We start from the raw sequence: 25750 nt of genomic DNA, 5'->3' as shown, positions 1-25750 counted from the left end.
GAACAAACACGCTGAAAAAGAAGCTGTCATCCAAACGGATTCACAGAGCCCTACGTTTGTCACTTAATAAACGTTTAATTGTTGACCACACCTGGGAATAGCACTCTCTACAAGCGCTACGTCACTAAGTCCCGCTTTCTGGGTCTCAATTTTCTCTTCTGTAAAAGGAAGGACGTGTATTAGCGATTGCCAGTCTCTTCCAATTTCGACGCTAAGACCCGTTCTGCCTTTAGGGCTCAAGTGTCGCATCAGCCCCAGCTTCCAGGTCCCAGATAACGCCCCACGCTGTCACCATGGTGACGGACCTCCTCAGCCCTTCCCCTTCCGCCCGCTCTCTTCGGAACGAACCAATAAGAGAGAAAAGTCTGGTTTATTTCCCACCCAAAGCTGGCTGGGATCGTAGCGTAAACCGGACTTAGCTCTGGTTTCTGGGGAGCCCAGGGTATAGGGAGCCAGAGCCACAAAAGCGGCTCAGCCCGCACCAACCATTTTCTCCAGTGGGCCTCGGAACGGAGCGCCGCAGAGGCCTCTGGGATATGGAGTTGCGGAACTGAAGCCAAGACTTCGCCAAACTAGGTCTCCTAGAATTCTCGCACATACCGATTTAGTTCCGGACTACAACTCCCAGAGGTCTCCGCGACACAGTTTCCGCCTCCCACTGTTCTGTACGCTCCATCCCTCCCTCCTTCCCACCTCCAAGTCGGTAGACTGACAGGAAAGAGCTGGGCCCGTCTTCCTCACGCGTGTGTTGTCCGACTCAGGGTTTTGGGGAGATCTATCTTTCCACTCTCGGGTTACCCCAAGGCCGAGGGCCTGTTTCTGCGGGCGCGTATGAGAGAGATTTACAGCCAAAAGCGACTTTAGAGAGCATCTTAGTCCAGCCCTTAGATCTAGGGAGACAGACCTGGAGAGCTTAAGGGTCTGGCCCAGGAGCACCCAACTGATAAGCAGAGATCGGACCTCTGCCCTCAGACCCAGTGTGGGTGTCCCTGTGGATGAGCCACTTGCAGGAGCCCCGCGGGCGCCCATCGCTGGCGGGGACGCCCGATGCGCCTCGCGCGGCTCGCTGCCTTTCCGTCTCTTGCCCGGGGCTCACTCCCCGCGGGGTCTGCCCGCCCTAGCCCGAGGTCAGAGTTCACCGGCGCCTGGCCGGAGCGGGTTGGAGGGACCTTGTTCCCGAGTTGCCATGGCTCAGGAATAAGCCCGCCAGGAGGGGTAAGCGCGGAGAAGGAGAGTGCGCGCGGAGAGAGGTGAGGATGACCAATGGGTGAGGGGGCGGGAGGGAGCGACGTCTCCCGGCGTGGGGGGGGGGGGGGGCGGGGGTCTGCCCGAGCCTGCCGCTCGGGTCCGCGGAGGGGAAACCTCGGGCCGTCGCCGCTGGCGCCCCTCAAGGAAGAGCCAGCCCAGTGATGGCGAAAAATGCCCTCCGGACATAGCCCTGAGCGAAGGATGAGCGAGGCTGCCAGGGGCGAGGGAATAGCTTCCTGGACCTCGTCGGGAAAGCCTCGGTCCGAGCCGTGCCTCCGATGTTTGCTTGCCGTCTTAATCTCTCCCATTTGTAAAAGGGGCTAATCATGGCCCCTGCTTTTCAGGGTTATTTTGAGGATCGAATGAGATAATATATGTTGAATGTTTTCCAGACCTTGCGGTGCCTGGGAAATGGTGATTGGCCGTTGTTAAAGGAGCAGGAAAGAGACCCAGAGACAGAGAAGTTGAGGGAGCAGCCCCCTGAGAAGGGGACTCCAGACGCTAGTGAAAGAGCATTTCTGACGCCTAGGAAAGGGAAGGGAAGAGAAAGTGGGGGGGATGCCCAGATGCTGCAGAAGGGCATGAAGGATGGGGACTGAGAAAAAAATGATTGGATTTAGGAATAAGGCAGCTGCTGCTGACCCTGGAAAGAATAGATAGAATGGTGGGGATGTAAGCACGGTTGTACTGATACCTGTTTAAAAACTGGTTCTAAGAGGTTTAGCAATTGTTAACGCTGTAAAGTTATCCACGCATATAACCTGTAAATAAAAGGCTATTGAATAAAAAAAAAATCACATACTGATAGTTTTGGGTAATACATGTTCCCACATTACTGTTTTATTTTTGACTGTTAAAGTTTTTCTTTATTTTATGGAACAAAAGACTATATTAAAGATTGTCTTCTAAAAAAAAAAAAAAAACTGGTTCTCCAAAAAGTGTACTCAGGACACACTTGGGTTGAATCTGAATTATACATTTTCTCTAGCTCTCTTAAGTCTAGATAATGAGCAAAACAAATATATTAAGCCCTGATTTGTAGCATTTGCTGATTTCTAACATGAGAATTTAACAATCAGCTTGTAGGTTAAGTTGGGTCAAGTACACCCCCTGATATAAGGTAGATTGCGGAGAGGTGATGAAAACAAAGGCACCAGGCAGACACTGCTTTTAATTTTTTTGTGTTGAATTTTATTTTTCAAATGAAGTTCCGTTTTTCTTTCCACCTACTCCTTTCCCCACCTGAGAAAGAAAGAAAAAAAAAAAAGCCTTTTTACCAATATAAGCAAAATAAATCTCCACATTTGTCATTAAAAAAAATGTTATGGACTACTTTTTTTAAAAACTTGGTTATGAGGTATAGGAGACGATTGAATTCAATGAATATTTATTAAATATTTATGAAGTACAAAGCACTGGGGTAGGCTCTGAAAATATATAGAGAAAAATAAAACAGCCCCAGTCTTCAAGGAATTTAACTTTCTACTGGGGATGACAGCTTGTGTTTATTCCTATCTAAGTCCTTTGGCAACATACCTGCCTTTGCCTGAAAACTACCAATGACAGGAATCACCACTGCCATTTTACTTTTGGAGAGCTCTCATTGGTAAGAATCTGTCGCTGCCTTCCCTCCCAGCCTTGTAGTAAGTCTCAATTTGTATCCTTGAAACTTCTGCTTCTGGCATCCAATTCTGCTTTCTTGGGCCTAGAGGGAACATTTAATCCTTCTTCCACATAATATCCCTTTATATGCTAGAAGACTCAAGAACTTATATTCTATTGAGGATGTCTAGATAAAATAGAGGGGAAGAGAGAAAACTTTTTAAGGACTGACTATAAATGACCATGTTAACGATCAGTAATAAAGAAGTTAGTGGAGAGGAACATGTTGATATATTGGAATTGGTGATGATTATGGTATGCTCCTGAAAGGGGTGAAAAGGAAAGAGATTAGCCTAGTAAGAAGTAGGATCTCTCTTCTTCTAAGACAAAAAGAAAGGGGGCAAAAATGAGCAACGTGGATATTGATATTTTCAGGTGCGGAGAAGAATTGGTAGTGATAATTAACATCGACAGAGTACTTTATTGTCATAGCATTTGAATTGCTCAACAGCTGTATAAATGCTATTATCCCTTTTTTACAGATGAAGAAACTGAGGATCAGAGAAGCTAAGTGATTTGCCATTGGTCACACATTTAGTGATAAGAGGCAGAATTTGAACCCAGGTGTTTTAAGACCAATAATCAATCCATAACTCTACATAACTTCCCCTCTATACCATGTTGCTTACGCCAGGTGATCTGAATCCTTTTACTAAGGCATGAGATTAAGTAATTTGCTATACATTTTGGGGAATGGAAAGAGGTAAGGGTTTGAAACAATCTGTGAATCTGGGTAAGAACTCAAAGCATTGCTCCACAAGCAGCAGAGCATTGTAAGTTCAGTAACATAATTTATAGTGAGTGAAATGCATTTCATTTTATGACTTTCTCTAGGCGTGCTCAGCTACCTCTGATCAAAAATGGAAAACTTAGGTAGAAATTGCCCAAGGTAAGAATTAGCAGGTCAAAAATGATGGAAAGAAAGGAGGGTGAAGCATTCCAGAGTAGTGGTTAGTGACAAATCAGAAGGGCAAATTATGGTATCAAGACCAGAGAGGTGGTGGTAGTATCATACAGAATATATGCTCTGGAGACAGAGGACCTGTATTCAAATCCCATCTTTGATGTTTACTATCTTTGTGACCTTTGAACAAGTTACAAGTCCATGGGTCTCTGTTGCCCCATCTGAAAGATGGAGAGATTGGACTGTCCAATCCAGGAGCCTCTGAGATTTTTTTTTTTTCTAGCTTTAGATTAATGATCGTATGATTAAGTTAGATTCGATTGAAAGCAAAATTCAGGAGATACTATGGGAAAGTATAAAATGTTTATTGATTAGATAAGGAAGAATCAAGGGAGAGACTGGAACTAGTGGCAAGAGTCAAGAGTAGTGTTAGTGTAAGGGCAGAGGAAGAGTGAAATGAGGAGATGTCGTAGTAAGAATAAATATAATTTTTATATTCAGGATCTTGGAGATGATTCTCTTGGGATCAAAGATGTGATCATTACAGCTTGAAGGGAGGACCATAGAAGTCATCAAATTCAGTCCTTTTTACATCTGAACAAAGTTAAATCTAGATTGCTTAACCACTTGTTAAGGTCACACAGATGGCAAGAGGCAGAACTGGCAATTGATCCTACTATTTTTGTTACCTTAGACATATTCTCTGTCACAGAACACTTATGAGTAGATATGAAGGCTGAGAGTATTCCTATTCAGTTTGCTGCTGCTGTGAATAAAAGCTGGGATGAATAGCTAACATATATGGCTTCAAAGTTCTTTTTTTTTTTTCCCCCAAATAAGCTCACACAAAGTGTGAGTTTTTATTGATACTTATTGCCATTTTATATGCCAAGTATAGTGACAATGTAGTGGCTTCAAAGTTCTAAAGGGAATGCAAAGTGTTGGTATTTGGGAATTTTCAGTGATTCTATTGCCGGTGTTCCACCAGTATTGATGGTGGCTCTTGGACTTCTGGGTAAATGAAGCCTGTGAGGGACTGGAAGACTGATGTATCAGAAAATTAGGTATCATTAAGCTGTAAATGGAATCTCAGTGATGAAAAAGGCTGGAAACTCTATGGGACCTTTGACACATTAGCTTGTTAGGAAAAAGATCAAGGAATGCTCTCCTCTAGGGCTTATAATTCCAGATCTTATTATTATTATTATTATTATTTATCATTCTACCTCTTTCTATGCCTTAGTATTCCTAACAGTATTCTTTGTTCTTACCCTAATCTCCAATCTGCCACTTTACAGTATTTTCTTAGGCTGTCACCTCTATTCTGCTTCAAATCTCTCTTTCTCCAATCTGTTCTCCACATAGTAGTCAAAATGATTTTCTAAAGGCATAGTTCTAACCATGTCACCCAATCCCCACCTCCATTCAGTGAATTCCAGTGGCTCCCTGGTACCTCAAAGATCAAATATAAATTCTCCTTTGGTGTATTTAAAACTCTTTATGACCTGGCCATTTCCTATCTTTTCAGTCTTCTTAAGAATAACTCCCCTCCATACACTCTGTTGTTGAGTCATACTAGCCACTTTGTTGTTCCTCCTGAGTGAATATTCTATTTCCCAAATCCATGCCTTTGCACTGGCTCCCATGAAGTAATTTTTTTTTTCTTGGTTTCTTTGCTTCCTTTACTTTATTCAAGACTTAACTCAAATGCCACTATCTCTAGAAGGTTTTTCCAATCTTCCCAGATGCTATTGCTTTCCTCTCTTAAGAGGATATCTGCTTCTATGCATTTTGTTTATTTAGGCACATTAGAAAATAAGCTCCTTGAGAGCAAGAACTGTTTTTACTTTTTCTTTGTATCCTCAGCATTTAGCATAGTGCCTGATACAAAGTAAGTGCTTAATAAATGCTTCTGGATTGATTGATTAATTGATAAAATATTGTAATGCTGTGTGGTTTCTGTTATATTCAAGAATATAATGAAATATAGACCACAATGGAAATAAATGATACTAAGGACAAATAGCCAAATTAAACAAGTAACAGGGTCAGTGATGAGGCAGAGACAATTGGAGACATTATTTACTCCAGCATCTTTGAAAATTCTCTTAAAACAGAAGAAGAAAAGAGTACCGGGCCATGGGATCTACCCTTTTTCTTACCCTCATACAGAAATCCTGTCCTTAAGAGTTAGCCTGAGATTCAATGGCCAAGCTGCTTAGTCCACTACCCACATCACACCATTCACAATATTCCTGCTTCCCCAGCCAGTCTTATCATATTATAAATATAGATAGGGGATGCTAAGGTCTAGAAGAGCTGGGAGAAGACAGTGTATGGCTTTTAACAGGGCAAGAGTCCTGGCAGGCAGCTGGGTCAAGAAGAGAGCTTCTTGAGACCACTTAAGTTTGAGCTACTGGGAGTGGTCCTGGGTTAATCTTCAACTCAATAGAGGGTGCAACTAGTTCCCGCCAAGATTTCCAATAGAATGAAACTACTTAACTGCCCTGAAGGGTGGGTCTTTGTCAAAGGAGAGTTTCAGAGTTTACCCCCATGGCTACCCCTTTCTTATTTTAGGCAAGACATTGAAAAACTGGGGTGAGTCTAATGAAGGATAATTAGAATGGTGAGGGAGCTGAAAACCAAGACCTGCAAGAGTCCTCTGTTATGCTGTTGGAAAAAAAAAAATTAGATTTTCTGTAGGGAAAATATTCATAGCAACTAGAGCTATCTGAATGTGAAAAGAACTGGTCATAAGGCAGTAGAAATAATACATTGTTAGAGGTCCTTCAGCAAAGACCAGATGACTACTTGTTGGGTATATTGTAGAAGCGATTCTTTTTCAAGTATGGGTGTGACTAATTGGCCCTGAGTTCTCCCCTATCCCTAAAATTCTATGATATGATAGAAGGAATTCTCATTGAGGTTAAGTTGGACTAGATTCTGTGTTTCAGGTCAAACGACAGATAGATATAAAGGAAGCAAAGAAGGAACTTTAAGGTATTTATAGCAAGGGAGAGCACAGTGATATATAGCTGATCCCTTTAGATTCTATGTGCTGGTGTTTACAGTGTAAGTGGGGGATGGAGCATAATGATAAAATCTGGTACAAAGAAGTGATAACATCTTTAGAATTGTATATTCATAAAATGAACAGGTAAATTAGGGTGTGGAGGAGGGGCAGGTAGATCTCTCAAGGAGCCAGTGAGGGAGCCTAGGACGAGTCATGTCTCTTGGGATTAAGCAGTCAGGTGAAAATGGGTAGTTTACCTGACAATGTTTGGAAAGTCAAGTGTTGGTCTGAGAGGATAGATGTATTAATAGGTGCTTTGATAGAGTTCTTCATAAAAAGGATGGAAATAGAGATTTCTGTTCTAGATTCTAGTATTCCTAAATCTGCCACCATCACTTCATGGTGGAAGAGAGATCAAAGACACTAGCAAGCACTACCTGGAGTCGATCCAAAGCCTGGAGCTTTATCCAGCCTGGGACCCACCAAGTAGCTAGGGTAGTCAAACCAGTTTAGCAGATTTTCACAGCATTTCTCTTGATCCCTGTCTCCTGTTTCACTCATTTACTGCTTTGGTTCTTGACTATGGCTTTATTTTTACCTTCCCTGAATCGACTTGCTGATGTATGCCTTGTACCTACAGTGACATTATACCTCTATTGCCTAATTCAAAGTCCAGTCCCTAGTGGAAAATGTCATATTTCTCTTGTGTTATTAGCCTTTGGCTAAGCAGGCCACGTAGGAGAGCAAAAACTTTCTTTTCAAGCCTGAATGTAAACACATAACAAATGAAGAATTGCCATCACAGTAGTGACCACATAATTGATAAAGCCTCTTCCTGGAGAGAGAGTGTGCATAGAAGATAGAATAGTGTGAGCACCAAATTTGGAGTCAGGAAAACTGGGGGAGAATTCCAGCTCCTGTACTTCCTTAGCTTATAACTGTGGGTACATTATTCATTAACCTCTCCGTTTTTTTCCTTCTTTATAAAACTGAAATAACAGTACTTGCACTAACTCATAATAATATGGTAGTAAGGAGAACACTTTGCAAAATTTGAAGTGTTATAACAATATCAGTTGTTATTCACAGATTTATAGGATTATAGAGCTAGAGACTGGAATGGACTTCAGTCACTATGTGGTCCAACAAACAGAAAGTTAACTTGCCCAGGGGCAAAGCGAATGGAAAGGAAAAAGAAGGAAAAGAAGGAAAAAGAATATTTATTTAGTGTTCACTACATGCAGGGCATTAGTGCTTTGAGGCAAGATGTGAACAGTTTTTTAATTTGTTGACAAGTTCCCAATTAGTTTGAAATTGTAGCATGACAAATGTGGAAATACATTTAGAAGAATTGCACATTTTAAGCTATATTGGAACTGTTATATTAAGCTGTCTAGGGGAGGGGGAAATGGGATGGGAGAGAGAAAAATTTGGAACACAATGTTTTGCAAGGGTGGATGTTAAAAACTATCTTTGCATGTATTTTGTAAAATAAAAAGCTATTTGAAAAAAAGAAATTGTAGCATAGTGTGTAGGGGGTTAATTATCTCTATTGTAGATGACTCAGAAAGCAAGCCATCCAGTTCTCTAGGTCCTAAGCTTAAGTCTTGCATCACCAATTATATACTGGATACCTCTTATCTAGGTTGTAGCATTGGGCTCTTAATTGGTCTTCTGCCTTGAGTTACTCCTCATTCCAATCCATCCTTGACATAGCTTTCAAACTAATTTTTTTTGATCTGACATGTCACATAAACTCAAGCATCTCCCTGTTGCATCTAGAAATAAATATAAATTCCTCAATTTTACTTTTAAAATCCTTTGCAACTTGGCCTAACCTATCTTTTTAGATCTATTATACATTTGTGTCTTTCCAGTACTCTTGTGATCCTGAAAATCTGGCCTTCTCTTTCTATTCTTCACCTGTGGAACTCCATTGCCCTTTCTGTGCCTTTGCACTCATCTTCCATTTTTAGATGCTCTCCCACTTTTTCTCTGCCTCACAGAATCCCATTCTTACTTCAGGATGTAGCCTAATCTCATGAAGACTTCCTCATCTCCAGCTCCTCCTGTCCTCCCTAACTATGCAATATTTACCTGCCTCAAGCTTCTTATTCTCTATGCACACGTTTTCTCCATCATAAGCATGCAAGCTCTGTGAGAGGAGGGATTTGGGGTTGGGTTTTGTTTTTTGGTTTTTTACTCCTAGCACTATGGCTGCTGGCATTAGTAGGCACGTAATATAAATGCTTATTGACTGATTATAGTAATCAGATGCTAGAGCTCCTTTTTTTTTCTTTTACACTCTTGATAAGTGTCATTGATAAGTACAAATTAGACTAAATAGCCTCTGACATGCCTGTTAATTTTGAGATGCTGTGACTGAATTGGGCTCAAATAGATAAGAAAATTCTATCTCAGACTCTGGATGAAGACAAAGCATCTCTCCCCTGACAACTGGTGGAGATAGAAGGGAATGGAAACAAATGGGAGCTGGGAGCTGTTCCCTGGCCTTATTTAGGTTCATTTTCTATTGTAGCATCATCAGTATTCCCCAAGGGGTGCTATTCCCACTTTGATTCACTGAATCAAAATAGATTTTCTAGTTTTCACAGGAGACTCAGGGTTTTTCTGGCCCCTTATTTAGTCTTAAGTTCTCTTTAGAAGAGAGAAAACTAGGACAGCTATTCCAGTCCTCACACTCTGGAAGTGTATATGACTGTTAATCAAGCAGCCTCTCAAAGGTAGCCAGAGGGAGAAAAGGAGGGAGCTCTTGGGAAGAAGGAGAATTCCCAATTCAATAAACACTAAGCTTTTACTCTGGACAGGGCTCTCCACAAAGTCCTACTTAGATGTCTGTTTGTATGAGGTGGGGAGTGGAGTCAAATCTTGCTTCTCAAGAGCTGTGCTAGTAAAACACAAAATTCATCAATTTCTATCCAACTGGAAAAGCTTTGAGTATGATCTTGGCCCCATGTGGTAGCCACTTTCTGAGGGCCAACATGGTTACATCTACAGAAGTTTTTCACCAGCAAGTTAGCCACTAGATGAATTCTTTGGTGGTGGAAAACTCCAATTGCAAGGCATAATTCTGAAACCTTCATACAAAGAGATAGGGCAAATTTGGGGAGGCAGAGAACTTCCAACTTGGAGGTCAAGGAGCAGCTGCAATGGTGCTAGAAATATATGAAACTCATAGCCATATAATTGAGGGTGGGGGTGGAGAAAGGTAGAATATAGACCTGTGATATAATTAATAAAAGGAGCTTCTAATGAGGAAACTTTCTGTACTAAGACAGATTACCAGTTACTCCAAAAGGTATAATCTTAGTTGCTGGAAGCACTAAGAGGTTAAGTTTAAGATTTGCCTAGGATCATAGAATCAGTATTTGAAAGAGGGAAAGAAATAAGCACTTATTAAGTTCCTTTTGTATACCAGGAATTGTACTAAGTACTTTACAAATTACCTCATTTGATTTTCATAATAATTATAAAATATATATATGTGTGTGTGTATAATAGCTCCAACTTAGAGGTGCTATTATATATATTTTTTTAATAGTTGAGAAATCTTTGGCAGACAGAGACAGAATGACTTGCCTAGGGTCACCCAGCTAGGAAGTATCTGAGTCCAGATTTAAATGCAGGTCTTCCTGATTCTAGGTTCAGCACTCTTTAACTACCGTGCTGTCCAGCCAGAAGGACATAAAATTACCACACACACTCATTCCCTCACACATACTCATGCCCATGCGCACACACACACACACACACACACACGCATTCCTCTTAATATTTCCCCATGTCCTCCATCAAAGCAAAGAAGAACTATTCTTCCCAAAATCTTTAGGCTGTAGGCTATCTTTTTGTGACTTCTTTACCCCTCCAAGGATTCTTTTAATGGTCATTTAAATCTGATTTGACCTGCTTAAAAATGGAAGCTGGACAATATCAATTAGTCAAAAAGTATTTTTTTAAGTGTTTTTGATGTGCCAGGCACTGTGCTAATCTCTGAGGATACAAAGAAAAGCAAAGAACAGTCCCTGTTCATAAACAGCTCATGTTGTAATGAATAAGACAAGGAGAATAGCTATAATCAAAGCATATGAAGGTGAAGGGGTTATAAGGGAGTACTAACATCTCTGCTATGAGGGCTTCCAAATCCTTTTCAGGACTGTTCTTCTACCTTCAGTGTCCACCTGGTACTTAATGCTCACCTGTTGGTCCAACAAGCCATAGCATGCAGACCCCATTAACTGTCTCAGCAGACAGGCTAAACCAGGATGAAGGTAACCGACAGGCCTTAAATACATTAGTGAATTAGTATGTTCACTTCAGGCATGTTCAGACTTCCCCTGGTGGAATGGATAGACAAGAACCACATATGCTCACAGCCATGAAGGCAGCATCTGAAGCAGGAGCTGTGGTGCAGTTAGAACTTGGCAAAACACTGAAGGCACCAAGGTCTTGCACTACATCCTGAGTCATAGCCAATCATTTTGAGGTGAGATCTTTCAAGACAGTTGTGAAAATCGAGTAAGCTTCATCTATTTCAAAGTTTGAGTAGGCCTGAAGGACTTTAAGCATCAAGTCAAGGGCATACTTAAGTTCCCTCCCTGCTATCCCCTAAGGTTATACTTAAATCCCCTTGTTATCCTCCTATGACATCAGTGTCTTTCTGTTAGGTCAAATATGGGCAACTATGTACTTATTGGTCAAGTTCAATTTCTTGGGTAGTTCCCGAGTTTAGAATGTAAGATCCTCAGCCAATAAGGATGAGGGTCAGTGGTGGGAGGGGGTATTTGCGTTAGGGATAAAAAGTGTTGACCCTGCCCCCTACGGTGCTTCCTCCCTTCGATTGTCTGCTCGATGGTGGGACGCCCGATTCTGGCTAGATCGTATAATAAACTTTGCTTTGCTTCTAGATATCTCCAGCTTTTTTATTACATGCTGTACTACACAGTTTTGGGGGCTAGTCCGGATCACACTACTTGTGGTGAGTAGGTGAACCCTGGGGTGTTGGCAGGGTGGCGCCCTGCCCTGATTTAGGCAGCCCGCCAGCGTCCAGGGGTTCTCCTTACTCCCCAAGGGAAAGTGGGCCCGTAGTGGAGAAACTCAGAGCAAAGCAGAGGGAGAAACTCCGCAGTAAAAATTCCAACCGGTTCGGTGGAGGACCTATCAGTCAAGTAATTTGTTGTGCAACAACCCAGAGGTAAGCCCCCTGTGAGGCCCTTAGAGTCTTAAGCTCTGGAGGGGTCTCTGGACAGGACCCTGTGAGGCCTGGAGTCTTAAACTCTGGGTCTCTGGACAGGATAGCCTTGGTGAGGCCTTCTAGGGTGACTGGAATCAATTGGCGACAATTGGTGTGTTTGGGTGTTTTGGAATTTAGATTACGTCCAAATTCAATGGGTGTGGCCCAGTCCCAGCCAGCCCTCGGGGAGAGAAATGATCAGAAAATACCGGTAGATAGTCCCTTGGGAGATAAATTAAGTAATTGGAACGAACTGCCAAAATATAGAAGGAAAAAGAAAGATGATAAGGTACAAAGATATTGGTGAAGGCACTATTGCAGACTGGGTGTGCCAAAGACTGAATTTGTACCTGAAAGAGAAGGAAAGGATTTAATTCCATCTGCCCCTCCAAGGGCCCTCGGGGCCAGGAGGAGAACTTAGGTCTATTTTGAATTCTCTCTTCTCACAAGAAGAGAGGGGAGTAATTGGAGGTGCAGCTAGGAAGGAGTGGGACAAGAGAAACTCTCCAGCTGCAGGAGTAGTTTCAGCTGATCAGAAATACCTTTAGCAGATCCCAATTGGGAGTACAATTACCCTATACATCGGGGAAGTATGTGGGATCGAGAGAGTGAAGATGGTGCTTCTTTCCTTTCCCTCTCTCGTGTCCTGACCTGCAGTAGGGCCACGTGGGACCAAAGGAAAGAAACTGCTATTTGGTGAAATTCATTATTTTAAATATGATGGCAAAAGTAGTTTTATATTATTGGGAATTTAAAGCCATGTTTGGGATTTTAAGTTAAAATGTAGTTTATTAAAACAAAATTAAAACAACAAATTAAAAAAAAAGGTAGTTTACCTTGGGGGGAGGTTGAGGTTGTATCTCCCTACTTAGAGGTGTGTTGTTTTCTAGAGATATTGGGTAGTTTGTATCTGGGTTATTCCTTAAAAATTTGTCATCTCTGTTGGGCATGTATAAGTTATGACATTTGGTTCAGTTATTTGAGAACCTTGAAGTTTAAAGTTTAAAAAAAATTTTTTTTTCTTTGACTTAAAGATGAGGGACAAGAAAGATTGATTTGCAAAAGCAATTAATAGTTTAAATGGAGCATCTAGCATTGGTTTGGGAGTGTTGAACATATGTTGGAGAAGGTTTAAGCAAGTAAGCTTTGGAAGGAGAGAGAGGGAACAGGAAGAGATGATGTGAGAGAAAAAGAGGAAAATGGCTCTCCAGAAATGGGGAAGAAAAAGGCACAATTGCCTAGTGAATTTGCCGTTTGCCATGGGAAAAGGAGATATATCCCATGAGGTTGGGACCTGTCTTGAGCTGACAGATTGGATCCTGGGGAAATGGCACCCTAAAAAGTTAGCTGTGATTAATTAAAGTGGGGAAGCATGGTGGAGTGAGGGAAGGGTGGCTACGTGGAGAGGGACCTTGTCAGGTGATCTAATGGGAATTAGGTTAAGTATGGCGGCTGCCACATCTTGCTGGTTCGGGTATCAATTGCTTCTACTGTTTAAAGGAACAGCCTACATTTATATAGTGGGTTTTTTTTTTTAATTATAGTAATTTTTATTGACAGAATCCATGCCAGGGTAATTTTTTTTACATTATCCCTTGCACTCACTTCTGTTCCGATTTTTCCCTCCCACCCTCCACCCCCTCCCCTAGATGGCAAGCAGTCCTATATATGTTGAATATGTCCTAGTATATCCTAGATACAATGTATATGTGCAGATCCAAACAGTTTTCTTGTTGCACAGGGAGAATTGGATTGCATCGTGGTCTGAAAAGGATGCATTCACTATTTCTGCCTTACTGCATTTGAGTTTGAGGTTTTTAATGTCCTAATATATGGTCTATTTTTGTATAGGTTCCATGAACTGCTGAAAAGAAAGTGTACTCCTTTCTGTCTCCATTTCGTTTTCTCCAGAGGTCTATCATATCTAACTTTTCTAGTATTCTATTTACCTCTTTGACTTCTTTCTTATTTATTTTGTGATTTGATTTATCTAATTCTGAGAGTGCAAGGTTGAGATCTCCCACTATTATAGTTTTGCTATCTATTTCTTCTTGCAGCTCTCTTAATTTCTCTTTTAAGAATTTAGATGCTACACCACTTGGTGCATATATGTTTAATATTGATATTGCTTCATTATTTATGCTATCCTTTAGCAAGATATAGTGCCCTTCCTTATCTCTTTTAATTAGATCAATTTTTGTTTTTGCTTGATCTGAGATCAGGATGGCTACTCCTGCTTTTTTGACTTCACCTGAAGCATAGTAGATTTTGCTCCATCCTTTTACATTTATTCTGCATGTATCTCCCTGCTTCAGGTGTGTTTCCTGTAAACAACATATTGTAAGATTCTGGCTTTTAATCGCTTCCTCTTTATGGGGGAGTTTACCCCGTTCACATTTATGGTTAAAATTACCAATTCTGTATTACTTGCCATCTTGTTAACCCCTATTTATCCTTTTCTCCCTTCTTTCCCCCTTACCCCCCTTCCCAGTATTAAACTTGTCACCACTTGCTTCTCACAGCCCTCCCTTTTTAGTATCCCTCCTCCCCACCTTAGAGTTCCTCCCCCTATCTTACTCCTTTCCCTCACAGTTTCTGTATTCCCTTCTGCTTAGCTTATTCCTTCCCTTTTCACTTTTCCCTTCTCACTTTTCAATGAGATGGGAGAAGTTTCACCATATATTGAATATGTCTAAAATTTTTTCTCTTAAAGTCAATTCTTATGCACTTGGTACCCACTTATGGTATATGGTACCCACTATATTCATCCCCCTCCATTCTTTCTCTCAGATATGTTTCCTTTGCCCATTTATATAGTGTTAATAACGGAATGTTTTATTTTTATTTTTCAAGTCTATAGCTGCTCTAAGAAGTTTGTTGGAACTGTAAGTTAATCTGATAGCAATTTATTTCTACTAAGATCCCATCTGTCTAAAGCAAATTATTTAATGCTTATTTATGTGCAGGATAGACTCCTTGTTTAAGGAAAATGATAAAAAAAAATCTAAGAGCAGGATTTTAGTCTGATCTGATAATTTGATAGTGTTATTTCTAAAAATTGAATGAAGAGAGTATTAATGTTTGAAAGATCTAAAAGTTTCTTTTATGTGGAAACGGGATGGACAACATGCGATTTAGAATTTTTTTCTATGTATTTGAGTAAAGGCAAAATGATCTGTGTAATGTTCTATCTAAGCCGTATAAGCTGTGAACTTTCTAGGATGAACCCTTTACTGTGATTCTTGAACTAGATTCATTTGAAGCCTTGATTAATGATAATTGCTGTAGGAGATAAAATCCTTTGGGACTGCAGCTAATATTTGCTGGGAATTTTGAATTCATGTGACTGCATAGGTCATAAGGTGGAATTGTGAAAACTTAAGGACAGTTACCTGAAGTAAAACAGCTTTAAATAGATATTTTAATTTGCAGTCAAACTTTGGTTGCTGCTTTACCTTTTTACTTTCTGGGGCTAGAGTTTCTTTATCTAAAGGTTTACTTCCCCCAAGTACTTGGGGCCACTCCCGCCTTGCCTTTTGAAAAAAAACAAAAAACAAAAAAAAAAACGGGAATCATCATGCCCTGATTAGGCTAAGTTTTAGGTCTAGAGCCTTTTACGCTGTATGTTGATAGAAGGCAGGGCTATCTCTGGAACCCCAGTCCTAGGCCCCTGACATACTTATCAAAGATCTATATTGTCTTTAGATGTATTTTTCATGTTGTGTGTGGGGGCTATTATCGAAAGAGAATTTTTGACACCCAAACAATTCCCCATTAAATACACGGAGAAAATGAAATGAAGGGGAATTCACTCCAGGTGAAGGGAAGGAGGCTTATAGGATCAGCTGCCCACGTTGCATTGCTGATTGATTTTCAAACGAAAGTAAGAGGATTCACAAGAATCCCCAATGCCTGGAGGAGTAAATTGATTTATAGATGGATCTTCTAGAGTGGTAGATGGGAAATTCTTTTGAGGCAAGGGGAAATAGATTAGCAGATGAGAAGGCAAGGGAGCTGGAGACCAGGATTTCTCATATAATGGCCTTGATACCTGTACTTGCCTCTAGTCTACCCTCTCGCAGTTTTAACCAGAAGGAAAAAGAAGGCCTTGACTCTTGGAGCAGTTGGGAACTCGGAAAGACGATGGCTCTTACCTGATGGCAGAGAGGTACTGACCAAAGCAAGTATGAGGCAGGTCCTTCAGCAACTGCACCAGGGCAGTCACTGGGATGTCCAAAACCTGTGTGATGCTGTGCTGACAAGGTATGTTTCCCCTGGCCTATATACTATAGCCTGACAACTGGTGGACGGCTGTCTCAATTGTCGAAGGACTAACAAGGCTGCTCAACACCAGATCCCAAAAGGGGAACGAGCTCTGGGAATCGGACCATTCTAAAGCATCCAGGTGTGGGCTTCACTGAGCTGCCACCAGTGGGTCACCTCAAATACTTGCTAGTCATAGTGGACCGTCTGACATCATGGGTGGAGGCATTCCTCTCAGCCCGAGCAACTGCCTTGACAGTAAGGTCTTATTAGAACAAATTATTCCTAGATATGGAGTAGTGGAGAGGATACACTCGGATCAAGGAACACGTTTTTCTGCCCAAGTATTGCAGAATCTGATTGGGGCCTTAGAAATCACTTGGGATCTCCACACCCCTTGGCATCCTTCCTCTTCTGGGAAAGTAGAAAGGATGAATCAAGAAATAAAACGGCAACTGGCTACATTGTCTTTCGAGACCCAACTACCTTAGACTAAATTTTAATCTTCCTCTTGCTGTAGTTAGAACCAAGCCACATAGAGATGGAGGGCTTTCACCTTATGAATTATTGTAAGGTCATCCTTTCCTGGCTTGTCCTATGGGAAACTGGGACCCTATCTTAGAGACAAAGGATTTATTTCTTAAGAGATATGTCACATTGCTAGTGTAATGCCGGAGAAACTGAGGGAGGAGAGAGATTGGAGAGTTTTTAATTTTTTATTAATTGGAGAGTATAATTGAATGGATAGGACTCAAATTATCCAGTCAGATAGTGATAAAAATGTACTGGGACCAAGGAATCCATGTTGATCCCAGGGCTGGGGAGGCTGTCATCTCAAAGAATCCAGCAATCAGTAGAAGGAAGCCAACCTCTTAAATATTCTCTAAAGACAAAGAACCAAGAAGCCTGCGAAAGTTTCTGTCAGGATAGGAGAGGCCATAAATCCTAAAAGCCCAGAGACAGGATGTCTGAATACTCGGAGATAAAGATGTCAATGAGGTATCTTGGAATATTTTAGAGGGATATTGTAAATTCTTGAACAGGGGAGGGTCAGGAGTTCTGCTCTCTTGTTTATCTTGCTAGCAATTTATAACCTTAGAGTACGACTAAGGGGATTTGACAGAACTGTTAAGGAAACTGAGACAAAGGCAACAAAAGGGTTAATAGCTCAGACTCCTCTAGGTTTCCCTGTTCATAGAATTCAGGTTGGAGATTGGGTGTTGATTCCTTCCTGGAAGTATGAGAAGCTGACTCCCTGCTGGGACAGACCCTACCAGGTGATACTGACCTCAGACACTGCAATTCACACCCAGGAACGAGGCTGGACACATCACACCAGAACAAAAGGACCTGTGGCACCACCTTTATCCGAGTGGACAGTTGAAGATGGGGAGACCTCAAATTACATTTGAGGAGGGGACCTCTGCTGAATGGGAACACAAACTCTGAATCCAATGCATTGTAACTGTATGACTTTTCTTACATTAATTACTTTGGGAACTCTAATGGGGCATTCCCTGAGCCTTGGGTTTGCCTATTTCCTCATGATAGCCATAGAAACTAGACCTCTGTCTTCCAAAGAATAGAACCAGCTCCTCCTGCTCGTGCAGAATATAGGGAGAACTCTTAACTTATCAAATTGTTGGATCTGTGGTGGATCCCAACAATTGAGCCAATGGCCATGGGTACCTGTCTCCTTAAGCCCAGCCTGGATCCTTAGTAACTGATCCCAAATTCATAATGGGACTGATTTTTGGAACCTAGAAGAGAAACATCAGTGGCCATTGACAGAAAATAGGTTTTGTTAAACAGGGCAAAGTTTGAAGCTGGGAAATAGTGTATGTGAGTGGACTTAACTCTGGACAAGGTAAAAGGCTTTCTTTCCTTGTAGTGGACACTACAGTTGTCAAGTGGGCACTGCAGTCGTTGTTTGGAGCTCTTGGGAGCTCTGGCACAATTCCTTAGGAATTGCTGCGGTTTGACAAAAGGCTTGCTTTTTGTCTGCTCTATGTCTAGGAGATACAAGGGAGGCTGCAAGGATTTGGAAAACTAAGTTTTTACCTGTATAGACATCAATGGGGACACCTGGGAAACATGGGACTCTTGTTTCCCACATTTTGGAGAACCTCTAACCTAATGGGTCAACGGCCAGTTGCCAATTATAGTTGGAGGAAGGAGCTGGGTTTATGGAAATGTCAGTATGTCACCTTTGTAGGGGAAGGCCCCTAGGGATGAGAGACCAGCAATATTACCCTTTTACAAGGAGTAGTTCAGACATTTTTGAGGGAACAACCTGTTCTAATGGGTCATTATTAGATCTGTGGACTAACTGCTGATACTCATCTACCTCTTAATTGGACAGGGATTTGCTATATTGGACTAATAAGGCCAGAATTTTTCTTCCTGAATAGGCAAACCGATATTTAGGGATTCAGTTGTATAATGATTTGGGAAGAGAGAAATGGGATTTAGATACCTCTATTACTCAGACTGGAGATGCAAATGTTGGGGTGGTGCCTGGCCTCCAGAGAGAATAGTTAAGAGTATGGGCCAGTCACTTGGGCTCAAGATGGAAGCTGGGGATATAGAACCCCAATATATATGTTGAACAGAATAATTAAGCTTCAAACAGTTGTAGAGATTATGGCTGAAGCACTAGATCTTTTGGCTGACCAAGCTAATCAAATCAGAGAGGCTGTTTACAACATAGACTTGTGCTGGATTATTTGTTGGTCGAGTAAGGGGGAGTTTGTGCAAAACTAAATGTGTATATTTGTTGTATAAAGATTGATAACAATGGAAATCTAGTAAAAGAAATCATTAAGAACATTAGGAAACTTGCTCATGTTCCTGTACAGACCTGGACCTCACCTTCCTGGTGGTCCTGGCTTGGTGGGAGCAGCTCCTTTGATTTGGCCTTATAGCTCTCAGTAGTGCATACCTTGTTTGATCCGATTGATAACCAGAATAGTCCAAAACTCATTATCTAGAATGATTAGGTTAGAAGAGAAAGCTGAAGGGTCTGTTAGATTGATGGTGTTAAAAGGAGCCAATGGTCCAAGAGGACCAAACAGGACAGAACTATGATTTATATTTAATCAAAGCAGCAGGAAAAAGCTGGTTTCCTGTATTAGTGAGCATAGCATTTTCTGTGTAAAGCAACAACTGGAATATTCTAATCAAGTACCTTACAATAAATATTTCAGACGGCTACCATGTTTGGTTGTAAACCTATTTTAAAATTTTTCCCCTTTCCCTATTCATATATATAGATATATTCATAACATGTATATATTTCATTGCCATTATATCTCTACTAGTTTAACATAATATACTAAATAGTTATCTGCATTTATTTTGGTTTCTAAATGAAATGCATTAGAACAGCTACTGCAGCTTTCAAGAAATCACTGTATTAGCATTGAATCCGATAGGGAATGTGAAGTTAGTCTACCAGAATTTGAAGAGATGAGGTGAGATCTTTCAAGACAGTTGTGAAAATCGAGTAAGCTTCATCTATTTCAAAGTTTGAGTAGGCCTGAAGGACTTTAAGCATCAAGTCAAGGGCATACTTAAGTTCCCTCCCTGCTATCCCCTAAGGGCATACTTAAATCCCCTTGTTATCCTCCTATGACATCAGTGTCTTTCTGTTAGGTCAAATATGGGCAACTATGTACTTATTGGTCAAGTTCAATTTCTTGGGTAGTTCCCGAGTTTAGAATGTAAGATCCTCAGTCAATAAGGATGAGAGTCAGTGGTGGGAGGGGGTATTTGCGTTAGGGATAAAAAGTGTTGACCCTGCCCCCTACGGTGCTTCCTCCCTTCGATTGTCTGCTCGATGGTGGGACGCCCGATTCTGGCTAGATCGTATAATAAACTTTGCTTTGCTTCTAGATATCTCTCCAGCTTTTTTATTAAATGCTGTACCACACAGTACCCCAAAAGGTACCCAGACAAACTTACATCAGGCTGTTGTGGCTGGAAACTGCTGTCTTTCCAGGAGGCTCTGGAAAAAGCCAGGAGGGCCAGACCTCTCCAGGCCAAGAATTCAGATTCGCAGCCACTCTGCCCAAGGCAGAAACCCAAAAGTTTCTTATTTCTAATTCTGCTCATTTTCTAATTATCTCGCTGGGGAACTCCAAATGTAATGCCAAAGAAACTGAGCAAGACAAGAGATTAGGGACCAATTCAATAATTTATTAAATGGAAAGAAATAATGGGACCAATGGATCCATGTTGATCCCAGGGCTAGACAAGACTATCATCTCAAAGAGTCTAGCTTGGGGCAGCAAGCTTTTTATGGAATAACAAGAACAATGACATTACTGATAATCTAATGGCCTCTGAAATGAATAAACCTTTATCTTGTCAAACATTAAGGGATGTCTATAAAGCCTTTATCTCAAACATTAAGAGGGGATGGTTATAACCTAAGGCATAATAGTGAAATAGGACAATTGGAGGAACTGGGTCACCCCATTAAAAGGGGACTTTGGCATAACAACACAGCAATAATAACTCCCACTTATTTAGTGCTTTAAGGTTTACAAAGAAAAAGCTTCGTCACTACTTGTCTGTGAGCTGTGGGGAGTACAAATCTTACCCTCATTTTAAAGATGATTAATGGAAGTTCAAAGAAGCCAATTGTTCCTGATCACACATGTAACATCAGATCTGAATTTTAAACCCAGGTTTCCTGTGAATTCAAGCTCTTTTTGCTATATTCTACCACTTGCTGGTGGAAGAAATAGGATTCCATTTTGCTTCTCATTACAACTGTGCTACTTTGGAGCAAATTATGGTGATTGAACATAATGCCTTGCGTTTCCAAGTGACATCTTTCTGTTCTTGAATCTTATGTATGCATGCTTGTGTGTATTTGTGTATCTGATATTATTTTGAAAGTTCTTTTAAAGCTTTAAAGCCATTCAATAAATGTAGCACCTAATGTTTGTTCACAGTGTGAGCTTTGTACATGTTGATCTTTGACCTTCTATAGGTTGCTAGAGTCAGACTTCTGATTGAAGGGGCTGGGGCCCTCCTACACATACCAGCAGTGAGACCTAGTAGAAAGCTCTTTTTCAGACTCATAGAAGTCCCACAGAGGGATGTATCAATGTGATTGATTCTGAGTCAATCTTTCTATAGGAGTAAACAGCTGAAATTGAAAGTGGAGGAGGATATTCCAAAAGAAATACATCCTTGGAGAAAAAAAATCTGATCTGAGATCTCTTCGAGTTAATATTTCAGGACAGAGATCAGATATTGACATCAAGAAGCAGGTCCTGGAATAGTTCCTGTTTATTGTACCTGGAAGGAGCAGAACTTGGTTAAATCATCACACCTAGAGATCAGCAAAGAAGAGTTGACTATGAAGGAATTGATCAAAATGCTGGAAGAAAAAGGTGAGAACTGTCAAAGTATTGCTGGTGGGGAAATGTTTTGGTAAACTGACCTAATTTCTGGAAGATGGTGAGATTTGGGTAATATGTGGGGATGTCTCTCCTGTGTCACCTTGTAATCTGCTCACAGGGTGATATTGTTTAGGCCTCTATGTCCAATCCAATTCAGTCCTTGACTTTTAGCTCTTGTGTCTAACAAGTAACTTCTGGAACAACAGAGGATAGATTATACTCCTTTGGAAACAAGAGCATTGGAATAATAGGCCAAAGACCTTGCTCTGAGAAATATCCATTCCTCCAGATGTTCTTGCCATTTTTACTTTAATTCAGTGTATCTGAGCATTTTGGGCTTCCCTACTCTTCATGTCACATTCACATATGTTACTGCATTAACTTGCTAAACAGGTCAGTCCATATTTTTACATTAAGAAGTTCAAGGAAGTAACATAGGAAACACTTATGGGATTAAATCAAGCTTTATTACAGGAATAAGCAGGAATGGGTGTCAGTCAACAGCATTATCAGCAGTGAATGAAGGCCACTGCTAGCTCTGGAACAACAGCTTAAAGAGTCGGGTTCTCTGGGACCCAAGCTTCAGTTTACTGAACCTCCCTGATAAAAAACAATCCAGATTCTCTGGTATCCACTAACAATAAAGATCACTACTGTGTGCTAAATTCAAGGCCCTTCCCCCACTACCTTACCCATACAATTAGGTTTATATTCCCAAGAGATCAAAAAAGAGGAAAAGCACTCATATGTATAAAAATATTTTAGCAACTCTATTTGGGTTGGCAAAAATCTGCAAACTAAGTAGGTGTCATCAGTTGGGAAATGGTTGAACCAGTAATGGATGTAATGAAATAGTATTGTGCCATAGAAAATAATGAAAAATAAGGTTTCAGGAGTTATCTGGGAAAACCTTTTTAAACTTGTGCATAGTGAAGTGAGCAAAACTAAAAGAATAATTTATATGTGAATTACAACATTATAAAGACAATATGAAGACTTAAGAACCCCGTTTAATGCAATGACCAACTTTGATTCTAGGATACAGAAAATGAAGTGTACAACTCAATTCCTGACTCACAGCTAATGAACTCAAGGTCCAGAATGATCATACATTTTTGGACATGGTTGATGAAGGAATTTGTTTTGCTTGACTATCCACATTTGTTGTAAGGCTTTGGGGTTTGTTTTAGGGAGGGAGAAGGTAGGAGGAGAGCTCAGAGAGTGGGTAAGAGTAAATTTTTGATAAAAAACCAAAGTAAAATAAAATTCATATTAAAAAACAAAGACATGGACAGGAATTGTACAGGATGAGAAAAGACTTAAGTTTATACAGTAGAGGGTATGCCCACCCAACTAAATTGTGACAAGTAGCTTTGTTTTCATTGTGACTTTTTTCTTCTTTCCCCCAGGTTTGCCTTTGCGGGATTCTACCCTTCCACAAGTGAAAAACATGAAGGAGGAGAATATGGTTTCTGGGCACCTGCTATCTAGGCCTCAGGTAAATTGGGATTTTTATTCTGTTTCCTGAAGTACCATCTTATTTCAATAAATTCTTAAAATAGAAATATCTTTTGGCTAGAATGGTTATAAATTTGTTAAGTATCTACCACCTAAAAGCACTGTGCCAGCTACTGGGGAAGATAAAAATGTAATTTCATGTCTACTTGGGTGACTTCATAAAATATTGTGTGTGAAATGCATTCAGAACAAAAAGACACAAACAAACGTAATGTCCAAAGAAGTAAAGGTTATTTGGGATTTTTTCTGGGTCTAAAGATAAGTAGGATTGCAATAGATCAGGGGAATAAAATATTCCAGGTATAATGAATGAATGATGGGAGCAAAGGTAGGGCAGTAGGGAAACATAGGCTATGTACAGGGGGAAGTCAATGTTCCAGTTTGACTAGAATATAGTAGAGACCAAAGGCTCTTGTACTATAAGATTAGGTGGTACCAGATTGTGGAGAACTTTTTTTTTTTCCCCTCAAACCAGGCTTAGAAGTTTGGGCTTTTTGTAATGGACCAGAACTCGGAGAAATATACTTGAGGAAAGGATTCTTATAACAAGGTGTTAACTAAGTGGAATTGATGAGACAATGGTTATCTAGTTTAGCATGGTGGGATTTGGAAATGAAGAACTAGGTCATTTCTGGAGTTGTCTGTGAAATAAAGGTCAGAGAACTGAATATCAAGATTTGGGTGCACAGACAAAAGAAGACAAGGCAGCTCACATTAGACGGCTTCATAATAGAAATGCAGGTTATCTTTTGAGAATGAAGAGAAGGTTTATTTGAATTTCGGTGGCGGGGGAAATTAAAAATAACATTGGTGTAATTGCAGTAAGAAATTTGACAGGGAATCAACAAATGATAAATAAGCAGATTTATTGAGAAATTCTGGCAATAAGAATCTAGCTGAGAGGTTAGATAGCATGAATGTATAGGGGAGCCAATCAGCATTGTGTTTTATGAAATTATTCTGCTTGGCCATCTGATGCAATCCACATTGCTGCCAAATTGATTTTCCTAAAACACAAATCTGATCAGATCACTCCCTCCAGAAGCTCAAGTGGTTCTCTATTACCTCTAGGATAGCATTCGAATTGCCCTGTTAAGCATTTTAAAGCCCTTCACAATCTACCTCCAACCCACTTTCCAAACTGATTATTCATCTTTTTTATTGTTTGCTATACATTTTGGCCAAATTGACCTCTTCAGATTTTCAGATACTATATTCCACATTCTGCCTCTGTACTCGGCCTGGCCCCCATGCTTGGAATGTTGTACATCCTCACTAATCCTTGGAACCTCTAGCTCTATTCAGGGCTCACCTCTCCTGCCACCTACTGTCCCTTAGTACTTCCAGTCCTACTCAATGCCCTGACTCCCTAATCACTTTGTATTTACTTTGTATATATTTTAAACACAGCTCTTTTCTTTGTAGCAATTATTTATCCCTAGTAGAATATAAACCTCTTTATGGTAGAGAGAGGATGTTTGTTCAGTAGTATTCCTAATGCCTTAGCATATGGCTTACCTTAAGTTGGTGCTTTAAAAATGTCTACTGAAGTGTTTATTTAGGGGGGAAAGGGTTATCAGTTATTGGTACTAACAGATAAAGAATGGGAAAAGGGCACTAGAACAGTCAGTTATTGAATGGAGGCTGGTGAACTGAAGCCATCATGGGATCTGCTGATGAGGGGAGGCACCTATGGCCTATTAAGAGGAGACTCAGAAAAAGTAGAAATCTTGAGACTCAGAAATTTAGAGCTTATGTTGATGTGGCCTCACAAGTTGCAGAGACCATGAAATAAGCCCATTCTCCTTGTTCCACCTCTGTGTAGTGAATGAACTCAATTCAGTTTGATTCATTTCAATTCAACATATGTTAAGTGCTGTGTGCCAGGTGGTGGGCTGAGTGCTAGGGATGCAAATAAAAAGAGAGACAAAGACAGAAAGTGAGCATGTCTCTGCCCTACAGGAACTTAACAGTTTTATGGGGAAGGGCAACACAAAAGGAAGCTGAAAAGCAGGGGGAAAGGCACTAAGGAGTACTGGACATGGAGCAGAAGCCAAGAACTGCTGATGGAAAATGGAGCTACTGAGAAGCTTGTGAGCCTTCTATGAAAGAAGGCCTGGGAAAGAGTTTAGTGTTCCTACCTTCAGCCCTCTAATGGGGGGATGGGGGTGAAGCAGCTGTGGTTCATGGAGAAAGAATACTCCTTCCTAATCTCCTCATCTCAGAATCCTTGTCTTCTTTCAAGGTTCAAGGTTTTGCCACCTCCGAGAAACTCCCGGATCACACATTCTCCCTTTTCAGATTATCTCTTATATACTAATAAGTGTCTACACTTATTCTTCCAATAGAGGCCAGAGACTGTTGGGGTTTTGTTTGTATTTTTTAAAAATCTATTTGTTTTTGCCTTTATATAACAATGCCTAGCATAGAATTTTAATTGCCTCTAATAGATGCTTGATAAATGTTGGATTGAAGAG

General features: G+C 40.7%; 1 protein-coding gene across 2 annotated transcripts in view; it reads left to right on the top strand.

The window, feature by feature from the left end:
- Positions 1 to 594: 594 nt before the first annotated feature.
- Positions 595 to 25750, top strand: part of LOC100933452 (zinc finger protein 883) — a 48038-nt gene continuing 22882 nt past the window's right edge. The window contains exons 1-3 of one of the 2 annotated variants that reach the window (XM_023494420.2): positions 595 to 1250; positions 21490 to 21746; positions 23165 to 23253. In XM_023494420.2, coding sequence (XP_023350188.1) covers positions 21713 to 21746; positions 23165 to 23253 — 123 coding nt within the window. In that variant the 5' untranslated portion in view covers positions 595 to 1250; positions 21490 to 21712. The remainder of the gene's footprint in view (positions 1251 to 21489; positions 21747 to 23164; positions 23254 to 25750) is intronic. The other variant, XM_031951847.1, reaches the window with a different exon arrangement.

Source organism: Sarcophilus harrisii, chromosome 2 (assembly GCF_902635505.1).
Source record: "Sarcophilus harrisii chromosome 2, mSarHar1.11, whole genome shotgun sequence".
NCBI lineage: Eukaryota > Metazoa > Chordata > Mammalia > Dasyuromorphia > Dasyuridae > Sarcophilus > Sarcophilus harrisii.
Note: the sequence above shows the minus strand (reverse complement) of the source record. Positions and strands in the feature narration are given on the sequence as shown.